The 12,446-nt window shown below is 41.9% G+C and overlaps 1 protein-coding gene across 1 annotated transcript; it reads right to left on the reverse strand.

Annotated features, from left to right (window-relative positions):
• Positions 1 to 660: 660 nt before the first annotated feature.
• LOC139387097 (3'(2'), 5'-bisphosphate nucleotidase 2) lies at positions 661 to 11,673 on the reverse strand. Its single transcript, XM_071133099.1, has 5 exons — positions 10,911 to 11,673; positions 8,449 to 8,608; positions 5,895 to 5,990; positions 5,114 to 5,275; positions 661 to 2,713 (listed from the first exon to the last, which is right to left on the reverse strand). The coding sequence occupies exons 1-5, from the start codon at positions 11,247 to 11,249 to the stop codon at positions 2,442 to 2,444; spliced, it is 1,029 nt and encodes a 342-aa protein (XP_070989200.1). The 5' UTR covers positions 11,250 to 11,673; the 3' UTR covers positions 661 to 2,441.
• Between the last annotated feature and the right edge of the window lie 773 nt (positions 11,674 to 12,446).

A 12,446-nucleotide genomic window follows, 5' to 3' on the forward strand; every position in this document is an offset into this window, starting at 1 on the left:
TATTCTGGGTTTAATTCCAGTTTAGCTACAAATGAATAATTGATATGATGGATTTACGTCTTGATCTCAATCAAAAAGGAAAGTTAAAGAATAGGACTAAATTGAATCAGACCAAACTTTAAATGCACTTGATATAAAGTTTGATTCAAGGCCTATTCTTTATCTTCGATTTTTGGTTGAGATGAAGATGTGAATCCAACTAATTATTAACTTGTAGATTCCATTTGAAATCAACCAAAGTTTAACCTACCCTTTCAAATGACATCAATGAATCTGTTTTGTTTTTAAGTGGAGATCTCTCAAATCCTTTGCGCGATAGCACATTGGTAATAGTCAGACAGTGGCATATACTGTATCAAAGCTAAGCAGGGCTTAGTTAAAACCCTGGATGGGAGACCAACGGGATTGCTGTAGATCAGGGCTGTCAAACTCATTCCACGGAGGGCCGAGTTTCTGCGGGTGTTAGTTTTTTCCTTTCAATTAAAACCTAGATAACCAGGTGAGGGGAGTTTCTTACTAATTAGTGACCTTCATTCATCAATCAGGTACCAGGGTGGAGCAAAACCCCACAAACACTCGGGCCCTCTGTGGAATGAGTTTGACACGTGCTGTAGATAGATCAATTCTCCACAGGGAGGTGTTGCCCAGTCTATATATATATTTTTTTTATAGTGGATATAATGTTGAAGATCTGACGCCGTTTCAAACGTACAAATTCAACATATTTTATAAAAGGTTTGTCTATGTTGAAAACTGGTAACCACATTATCCTGTGGTTGACATTTCACCCGCAAAACAACACTGAAACATTGATTCAACCAGTTTGTGCCCAGTGGGTAGTCTGTGCCTCATAAGTCAGGGGTGCTGGAAGGTTGGACTTTGCTGGTGGATAACTGTTTGGGCCACTCAGGATTTTAGTTGTACCGTGGTACGTCGTGCCATTGTGTGCCTATAGTGGCCTGTTACTTGAATGCAGAGTGCAATCTCCGACAACAAATCGGTTCAAACAATAGATGGACTCCAGTACACTCAAGAGAACTCCGCTAAACCAATTTCGTCCCGACGAACAGAATGGCCATGCAAACGTCTCCCTCTTCTGGTAAAACAATACACGTTGTACTGTAGTTTGGACTTTTTGAATCTACCTTCATGGGTTATGTACAGTGAACAGACTTGATCGTTTAGGATTCCACCATTCTGCTTCTTTATTTTTGCCGTAATCTCTTCAAAGATACACTATCTTTTGAAAACATGACAAGTGCTTATAGAAACGGGTTCAATTAATGGACAGGGACAGCTTTGAACCTGTAATTCTCAACAGTGCAACATACGTCAAACAGAAATGATCTCGATCACGTATGAAGCAGTCATAACCCCGTCACTGATGTCATGCACGCCGCCATTTCATTTGAAACACAAGGGGGGAGTTTGAGAGACACAGCTACATGACAGCTATATGCACAGGCTTAGCAATCACATCCAGTTCAGACACAAAACATCTGCACACACGGCACAAAAATAGTCCTTTTGAGAAAGCGCAGTTGGACAATACAGTTAGTATTCACAATGTTAGTGATATCCATGTATGGATGGGTCTATTCCGAATGTCAATATACAGTAGGGGTGTTCTGTTGACAATCTAAATCATTACCAAAGATCTCCAATATATTGTTGCTAAATTAGCATGTTTAGCTAATAAGTATTTCCACTTAACATACGTACAAAAGCATGGTTTCTAGTAGAGTAAACTTACTTACAAATGCATTGACTAAATAAGCCACATATGGATTTAACACACTGTATAGCCTTTCTCCCAAAAGGTGGAGGCGAAGGAGGCTGCGATACAAAGTGAACTTTGATGATATTCATGAAAAAATAAGGAAACTGTACCTTCACATGCATACAGAACAATCAAATGAATGTGAATCTGAAGGAAGTACCATGCATTAAAGGACAAATCCACTCAAACAATCTTTTGGTATTTTTTCCATTAGTCCACTGTACAATCCCAAAATGTCTTGCATGTCAGCAGTTAAGACTTTCCAAGATGTAGGATTTTCACATTGGGACTGTGTCAAAAGGAAAGATCTACTCAAACTACCATTCCAATATTCAAACTCGATTCGCATTGCAGCAGCCAAAACCCCACCCCTATCATGTAAGGTGTTAAGCGAGAGTTAAACAATTTATCTCCTCAAACGGTTAACCTATCTAGCTTAACAAACATTAACAAATGGAGAAAGGAGTTTGAAGGAGACTGGCGGGCTTTGTGATATATTGCATTATTGTCTTGTCCTCTCATCTGTGCTTTTTAGGTCTTCAAGGCTTATGGTCATCTTGTCCATTTGTCTCTGATCATCTGTGTGTGTGTGTAAATATCTGTGTCTGTGAATATATATATATAGTGTGTGTGTGTGTGTGTGTGTGTGTTTGTGTGTTCCTCAGTGTTTGTCAGAGGAGTCCCATGCCGGCAGTTTGGCCACCAGGTCCTGGTGGTCCACCTTGACGCTGGCCAGCAGACCCTCCCTGTTGCCCGCGGCCCCCGAGTAGTCTATCTCCTCGCCCTTCAGCGTAGTCATGTGACCTCCCAGGGCCGTGAGCAGGGCGTTGCCGGCGCAGATGTCCCACTTCTTGATGAAGGTGACGTGGATGTACACGTCAGCCTTCTCAATGTCCTCATCAAGGGGGTCCAGCAGAGCCAACACCTTATAGCCTGGGATCAATGGAAAATACAACAGCAATAATTGCAAACCATAGTAATAATGAGCTATATAAACTTAGCAAAAAAAAGAAACAGACCTTTTTCAGGACCCTGTCTTTCAAAGATAATTCGTAAAAATCCAAATAATTTGACAGATCTTCATCATAAAGGGTTTAAACACTGTTTCCCATGCTTGTTCAATGGACCATAAACAATTAATGAACATGCACCTGTGGAACGGTCGTTAAGACACTAACAGCTTACAGTGACGGTGGGCAAGGTCACAGTTATGAAAACTTAGGACACTAAGGAGGCTTTTCTACCGACTCTGGAAAAACACAAAAAGATGCCCAGGGTCCCTGCTCATCTGCGTGAACGTGTCTTAGGCATGCTGCAAGGAGGCATGAGGACTGCAAATGTGGCCAGGGCAATAAATTGCAATGTCCGTACTGTGGGACGACTAAGACAGTGCTACAGGGAAACAGGACAGACAGCTGATCGTCCTCGCAGTGGCAGACCACGTGTAACAACACCTGCACAGGATCGGTACATCTGAACAACACACCTGCGGGACAGGTACAGGATGGTAACAACTGCCCGAGTTACACAAGGAACGCACAATCCCTCCATCAGTACTCAGACTGTCCGCAATAGGCTGAGAGAGGCTGTACCGAGGGCTTGTAGGCCCGTTGTAAGGCAGGTCCTCACCAGACATCACCGGCAACAACGTCGCCTACGGGTACAAACCCTCCCTCGCAGGACTGGCAAAAAGTGCTCTTCACTGACGAGTCGCTGTTTTGTCTTACATGGGGTGATGGTCGGATTTGCGTTTATCGTCGAAGGAATGAGCGTTACACCGAGGCCTGTACTCTGGAGCGGGATTGATGTGGAGGGTCCGTCGTGGTCTGGGTCGGTGTGTCACAGCATTATCAGAGGTTGTTGTCATTGCAGGCAATCTCAACACTGTGCGTTCCTGGGAAGACATCCTCTTCCCTCATGTGGTACCCTTCCTGCAGGCTCATCCTAACATGACCCTCCAGCATGACAATGCCACCAGCCATACTGCTCGTTCTGTGCATGATTTCCTGCAAGACAGGAATGTCAGTGTTCTGCCATGGCCAGCGAAGAGCCAAGATCTCAATTCCATTGAGCACATCTGGGACCTGTCGGATCGGAGGGTGAGGGCTAGGCCCATTCCCCCCAGAAATGTCAGGGAACTTGCAGGTGCCTTGGTGGAAGAGTGGGGTAACATCTCACAGCAAGAACTGGCAAAGCTGGTGCAGTCCATGAGGAGGAGATGCAATGCAGTACTTAATGCAGCTGGTGGCCACACCAAATACTGACCGTTACTTTTGATTTTGACCCCCCCTTTGTTCAGGGACACATTATTCAATTTTTGTTAGTCTGTGGAACTTGTTCAGTTAATGTCTCAGTTGTTGAATCTTATGTTCATACAAATATTTACACATGTTAAGTTTGCTGAAAATAAACGCAGTTGACAGTGACAGGGCATTTCTTTTTTTGCTGAGTTTACATACCTGAAGTAATTTGATTCCAAAATTACATAACACTTGAAACCAATGTTCCCTCAAAATTTTTGCGAGTAAGTAGAAAGTTCTTGGCCTTGTGAGTGGAATTTTGTGCAACTTCCGGCGCGTTTACAGTGAACACTAATGCTGTACCCTTACAGTTTAGACAGTAGCCAATAGGCTATTGCGGCTATCTGAGCATAATGTAGGCCACCCAACAAAACCAATTGAGAAAATCAGATAACATTTTTGAATGGAAATACATTTGAAATGTACATGATATAGCCTACAGTAGCCTATATGTGGTGTTCAATGCAGGCCTACATTGCATGAGACTTTTAAATCCGATTTTACATTAATTCATGTTCTCCTTTACTTGGTCTAATACCATGGGCCAAATAGATGACCAAATTGCATGGTACTGTGTTGCATGTTGCAAGAAACCCCTTTACAAAATACAATTATTATTACCATATAGAGAATTAGACAATGTAGACTACCCCTCCGCCTATTGGCTTATTTGCATATTCAAGCCGGTCTCAAAATACAACACCGGCCCTTTAATTAAGCTTGACTGGCTTTTCAAAAAGACAGCTTGAAATGTAGCCTAGACGTTTTGTGCTCTTGCAGGAAGCAGTAACTCCCCATTGCTGACCTATACTGATCTGTAACAGGGCTAATAACTCACGTTAATGTTGATCCATATAGTGCAAATTAAACGGGGTGAAGTGAAGTTGAATGTCTCTGCATGAAACTAACATCCGCAGAAATACATATGCCTCTCAAAATGTTAAGTAATGACTAATCATAGGTTGCTTTCAATCATAGGCGATAGACTACTACCATAACAAATGTGGGTGAACGCTTACGCACAGCGCCGTACCTGCGCCCCCTGCTGGGAGAATAACTGTAGTGTTGCCGAAGGCCTCCTCGATGAAACCCTTCACCTTCCCGGCATGCGACCGGGACACGATGACCTTGGGGGGGTTCATGTTGTAGGTGGTGCGAGGCTTCATGTTAGACCCATGACCAACCAAGGCCCAAGCTGTGGACAGAAACATATGCTTTAAATAGCTGGAGATGGACTTTTAGTTCCACGCCAACAGGACTGGTTACAGTTATGTAATATAGAATGCAAGAAACAGATATAACTGTCAGGAAAGAAACACCTGTGGGTAGAGGCTAGGCCATGACTTATTTAGGCTGTAACAATAAAGATGAATTGAAATCATTTTCTTTGGGCATGGATGGGACACTGCAAGTCAACACAAACCCACACTCTCCTGACAGTGGGTTCGCACATCCATCGTCTCGCCATTCAATGGACAATGCAGCCGTTCACAATCACCAATGAAGCCACCTTATAGTGAGCTCCCCTCCCGGGGGAATTCTCAAAGGAGTGACTTAGCCCCTGCTGTCACCAGTCCACTGACTGGTATATCTTACAGTAGAACAGTGTTGCTCTGTCCTGAACACAAATTATGTCTCTCACCCTTCTCTCCAAAGCTTGCACTCGTTCACTCCCCTAACAGATTTAAAAGCATTAGATTGGTGTAGGAAATATGGTGAGCATTTTGCCTACTCAAAAAAATCCCATGCTTTAAACCATTGAGGGAGTGTCACACGTACACCTTGTATACAATCGCTGACGGTGAAAAACCCACCTGTGTATCCTGTGAAAGGTTTGTGGATCACGCCTATGACAGGTTTCCCATCCACGGCCACACACACCATGGTCGTGACATACTTGAGCAGGTTCTCTGTCAATAGGAGAAAGAAAACAATGGGCTCATTGAAACAGGATACAGCTTAGGAAACAGGACACTGCTAAGACAACTACTTTGTAGCTGAGTATAGGTAGCCCCCACAGTCTCATTTCAATCACCCACACAAAGAGGAGTGGAGATCAAACTTAAGCTGTGTCTAAATAGTACTTATATATATATATTTTTTTTTTTCTCCATCTTGTCCTATAGTATAGATCTGTCCTAAACTACAGTGCCTTCAGAAAGTATTCACACCCCTATCATTTTTTTACAGAGTGGGATTAAAATAGATTTGTAATTTTCTGTCAACAATCTACACAAACACGAATATATCCCGTGTGGCTCAGTTGGTAGAGCATGGCTCCTGCAACTCCAGGGTTGTGGGTTCGATTCCCACGGGGGACCAGTATGGAAAGAAAGTATGAAGATGTATGCACTCTACTGTAAGTAGCGCTGGACAAGAGCGTCTGCTACGTGACTAAAATGTAAATGTATCTTGATTAGATAAGTATTCAACCCTCTGAGACCATACATGTTGCAATTGCAGCTGTAAGTCTAAGTGCTTTGCACACCTGGATTGTACAATATCTGCTGATAATTCTTTACATTTGTCAAGCTCTGACAAATTGGTTGTTGATCATTGCTAAACAGCCATTTTCATTGTCAAGTCTTGCCATAGATTTTCAAGACAATTTAAGTCTAAACATTAACTAGGCCACTCAGGAACATTCCATGTTGTGTTGGTAAGTAACTCGAGTGTATATTTGGCCTTATGTTTTAGGTTATTGTACTGCTGAAAGGTGAATTTGTCTTCCAGTGTCTGTTGGAATGCAGATAACAGGTTTTCTAGGATTTTGCCTGTGATTAACTCTATTCCATTTATTTTTATCCCAAAAACGCCATAGTCCTTGCTAATAACAAGCATACCCATAACATGATGCATACGCCACCATACTTGAAAATATTAAAAGTGGTACTTTGTGATGTGTTGGACTTGCCCCAAACATAACATTTGTATTCAGGACAAAAAGTTTTTTTTACAGTATTACTTTAGTGCCTTATTTCAAACAGGATGCATGTTTTTGAATAGTTTAATTCTGTACAGACTTCCTTCTTTTCACTGTCATTTAGGTTAGTATTTTGGATCCATGTTAATGTTGTTGATCCATCCTCAGTTCTCCAATCACAGCCATTAAACTCTAACTGTTTTAAAGTCACTATTGGCCGCATGGTGAAATTCATGAGCGGTTTCCTTACTCTCCGGCAACTGAATGAGGAAGGACACCTGTATATTTGTAGTGACTGGGTGTATTGATACACCATCTAAAGTGTAATTAATAACTTCACCATGCTCAAAGGGATATTCAATGTCCGCTTCTGTTTTTAAACTATCTACCAATAGGTGCCCTTTGCGAACCATCGGAAAACCTTCCTGGACTTTGTGTTTGACTCAGTTTGAGATTCACTGCTCGACTGAGGGACCTTACAGATAATTGTATGTGGGTTACAGGGGAGGGGTAGTCATTTAAAAATCATGGTAAACACTATTACACAGAGTAGGTCTATGCAACTTGTGAAGCACATTTTTACTACTGAACTTATTTAGCCTTGCCATAAAAAGGGGTTGAATACTTATTGACTCAAGACATTTAAATTGTTCATGTTTTATTCATTTGTAAACACTTCTAAAAACACAATTACACTTTGACATTATGGGGTATTGCATGTAGATCAGTAACACAGAATCTCAATTTAATCAATTTTAAATTTAGGCTGTAACAATAAAATGTGGAAAAAGTCAAGGGGAGTGAATACATTCTGAAGGCACTGTATTTCTTATCTTGACAATGGCTAACATTGACATGGTATAACAGGACTGGTGAAACTAAACCCATCTGTTGGCCTCCTATTGCTTTGGCACATCTACAGTAGGGCTCCATTTTGACATGGCATCTAGCGGGAAAGCTTAGTATAAGTCTGAACATTAATATAGATAATCAAATCATTGAGAAGGTTCGGCATTAGGCAAACCAGTGTACACGTGTGGTTTCGGCGCAGGTTTATGAGTTTGGCCGACGAAATAAAAGGACTAGGATGGACCATCTTAGGGTAGGTTTCAAGCTCTGGTTAGGATGAAGATTTGATGGCTTGTAATGCCAGTAGGTACATTTGAGATACAAGTTGTGATAAGAGGTTGTTCTAGGATGTTGTGGTTTTTAGTCGGGTCACGTACAACAAAGGAAAAGGAATAAGGACTTGGGCCGCCCCATGCCACCAAACAATAAGGTAAAACAAGCTACTGAGGAAGGGAGTGGAATGGTGATTATCAGAGCGAGTTCAGTTAAGGTGAGTTGGCAAGAGTTGGGCGTGTCCAGAGGGTAAATAGGGAATTGGTGAGGTGGCATGACCCTTCAGAACACCAACCATAGTGGGTTGCTACATGACACCATACCTGTATACTCCTGAGTGGCGTCCAGTGGGTCTATCCAGATGGTGATACTGTCAGCAGGCACATCCCTGCCCACCTCCACGCTTTTTAGGATGTCAGCAGGGATGTCTCTGTTCCACACCCCCAGCTCATTCTTGGTCTCATCATGCTCTTCAGAGTTCACCTACAAAAGGGACAGAACACACGTAAACATCAGCGTGTAAAAATCATTATCAATACTATGAAGACTAAGGCTGTTCTGTTGAACACGTGGTTATGTTATTAGTAATGTCGACATGAAAAGAGACCAATGCCTCTTATGGTGATTGACACTGAACAATACAGGGACAAATAAGGGTGTGCTTTACATTGCAAACTCTCTGGGGCGTAGACAATGGAACTACAATAAGTCATGGTATGTGTCAGTAATACACCTTTCAAAACAATATGTTTTCCCACCAACTTAAAAACAAAACAAAAAAAGTTAAACTTTATCTACTATTTATTTGAATTCTTATTTACAATGACGGCCTACCGGGGAACAGTGGTTTAACTGCCTTGCTCAGGGGCAGAAGGACAGATTTTTAACCTAGGCAGCTCTGGGATTCGATCCATCAACCTTTCAGTTACTGGCCCAACGCTCTAGGCTACCTGCAGCCCAAAGGATCCTACCAACTCTTTGCCGACTTTTCTTTATACATGAAAGGTATTGTCGGCGACAAAGCCTCTAATTATATTTCCGCTAAACGACCTAATCATGATTGCAGTGAAGTTCTGCCTACGGATTAGTATGAAATGTAGCCGTAATGCAATGCATTGGCACATACTACGCTCTTGATGGTTGCTAGGCTGTGCCCGTTACTACTATCCTTCTGCTAGTTCTTAACTTTGCGAAGCATGTCACTTCACCCATCTCTTTGCATAGCCCACCATATACATTGGTTTCTTAACCACAACTGGACGGATTTATAAAGAATAACTGTGGAAATAAATATTTCTGAATGATACAAATATTGGAATAAAGTAGGCTAATGCCATGGAAGGCATCAAATTGTTGCTTACTGAAACTCCCAGTCATCAAATTGTTATAACACATTTGAAGCAATAGCCTGCCCGCGTGTTCAACTATTACAGCACCGTTTCACGCTGCTTTGAGACAAGTGTGGGGACTCGTTTTGATATGTCAATCAATGTCCGAATGTTTTTCCCCCCCACTGAATCTCCATTTGTATGTTGGTTAGGCTACAATTAGGCTGTAGAAATGTTAGCTGTTGAAATATTGCTTGAAATGTATTACAAAAATCGGATTACTTTTGGAGTATTTAGTGACATATGCAGGCTGCGTCACATCCGGCCGTGATTGGGAGTCCCATAGGGAGGCGCACAATTGGCCCAGTGTCATCTGGGTTTGGCCGGGGTAGGCTGTCATTGTAAATAAGAATTTGTTCTTAACTGACTTGCCTAGCTAAATGAAAAACTGCTTCTACCTCAAGGTCATCAGACTGAGCCAGGCTCCACCCAGTACCCTACCCTGAACTTAGTCACAGTCACTAGCCGGCTACCACACTCAACCCTGCACCTTAGAGGCTGCTGCCCTATAGACATGGAATAATGATCACTTTCAGAATGGAACACTGGTGACTTATGTACATACGGTTTTACCCGTTTCATATGTATAAACTATTCTAGTCAAGGACCATCCTATTCAACTATTGCTGTACATATACTATTCTATGTATTCTTCAGACATGAACAGTATGTGGATAGAACATACACACATATTCCAGACTCAAACATTGCTCACCTTAATACTTCTATATTTCTTAATTCCATTATTTTACTTTTAGATGTGTGTGTATTGCGAGATATTACTGCACTGTTGGAGCTTGGAACAAAATAATTTCACTACACCCGCAATAACTGCTACACTTGTGTATGGAGCAATACAATTTGATTTAGCATACAGGCTGCACAGACCAGTAACACTATTCTACTCACAATATGACACTATTATTTAGAAAATAAATGGTATTATTCTTATGTTTCTTAGGGCCCGTCTAAAAATAATTAAGAATGGACTTCTTTGTGATAGTGTATATTCAATGGATCTATTCAAATAGATGCCCAGCCAAATCGGCCCACTTCTACTCCAGCTCCTAAACATGCACGGGCGATATAAAAGGCTTATCCCGGGAAGAATGTGGTAAAAATTGGTCTGTGTGAATTGGGCACTAAAAAACATTGACAGATATATTTTTTTTTACAGGCAACATACCGGTAAGTCTATCTATAAAGGGTATAAATAAACAATGTGGTACACAGTGTGAGCCTGATGACGTGGATGTTGATTAAGGCAGCCCCCTGAATCAGAGGGCTTGAGTTAAATGGAAGACACATTTCAGTTGAACAACTGACTAGGTACCCCCCTTTTCCAACTACTCATGCACTGATACACATAAATATAATTTCCTCTTACCTGTACTTACCTGTACATATGGATAAGTGTTCTTGATAAGATAATACATCTTTCTGTGAGAGTTTAAGTCCCCCTGAGTGAGCTTTTCACTCGCCCCTTCCTTCGTTTTCCCCTTGGTCTTCTCTTCTAACTTGTCCTCTTCTCTCACCCTCTTCACCTCCCGACCGCCCTGGACTGCAGCCTCCACTGACAGTGCGAGCAGGTCGCGGAGATTCACTGTTCTCTTCGACGTGAAAGCAGCTATGCGGCTGGATATAACTCCGGCATATAGGTGGTAGATCACGCCGAGTCCCAATAAGCAAAACACGGCCACTCCAAGTGGCGAAAGACGGATTCCCATAGGAGCCATCGGTTTAGTTAATCAGCTAGCTAGCTAAATGTCACACACAACCACTGCCGGGGTTCGTAAATGCAAGACAATGATAATGATTGCTAGCTAGTTTTCATTTCAAAAGTTATTTACATTCCTAGCTTACCCAGTTGAACAATTTACCTGTGTTTTTTTATGGGTTACCTAGCTAGCTTGCTAGCGACGTTAGTTAGCTAGCTAACGTTACCTGGAGTGCTATCATTGGCTGTCAAGCAAACGTAGAAAACATGACTTCTAAAGATAACATCAGCTTCCCCATATAGTTTGTTAAATAATATACCACCGGTCAGTACCTATTTCTCAAAAATTCTTGCACGACTAAGGTCAGAAGAGAAAACGAGCAGCATATGAGTAATTGTTTTGCTCCACGTACACGGTGGGCGGGGTCAGAGTTCAAAGTATCGGATTGTTTCTTTTCCGGGTCACGAATATCACATGGCCTGTTCAATTTAGGTTCACATAAAAAATGTTTGCGAGTATTTTACATTTTGTCCATTTTAGCAGACGCTTTTATCCAGAGCAACTTTACAGTCGTTGCATTTAACTAAGGTAGGTAAGACAACCACATATCACAGTCATTGCAAGTAAGTAACGTTACTTCCCTCCCCCAAAAAATAGTAGTTTCAGTGAAATTAGTGCTAGTAAAAGACAAGTGCAATAAATACTTATTTTTACGAAATCATTCCGTACTTCATATATGTTGTTAATGCCGAATGATCATATACATTGTTGCATTTTATTTAACTGCGTTTATCAACCACTAGATGTCAGCAAATACTAACAGCTCTGGTCTAGGTTGAAAAAGTTTGGCATGGGCCCTCAAATCCTGAAAAGGTTCTACAGCTGTACCATTGAAAGCATATTGACTGGCTGCACCACTAATTGGTATGGCAATAGCACTGCCCTCTATACTCCTCTGTAAACTGGTCATCTCTGTATACCCGTCGCAAGACCCACTGGTTGATGCTTATTTATAAAACCCTCTTAGGCCTCACTCCCCCCTATCTGAGATATCTACTGCAGCCCTCATCCTCCACATACAACACCCGTTCTGCCAGTCACATTCTGTTAAAGGGGAACAGTGGTTCAAAGCACACACATCCCTGGGTCACTCCTCTTTTCAGTTCGCTATAGCTAGTGACTGGAACGAACTGCAACAACACTCAAACTGGACAG

The sequence above is a fragment of the Oncorhynchus clarkii genome, chromosome 28, assembly GCF_045791955.1.
Source record: "Oncorhynchus clarkii lewisi isolate Uvic-CL-2024 chromosome 28, UVic_Ocla_1.0, whole genome shotgun sequence".
Classification (NCBI taxonomy): Eukaryota; Metazoa; Chordata; class Actinopteri; order Salmoniformes; family Salmonidae; genus Oncorhynchus; species Oncorhynchus clarkii.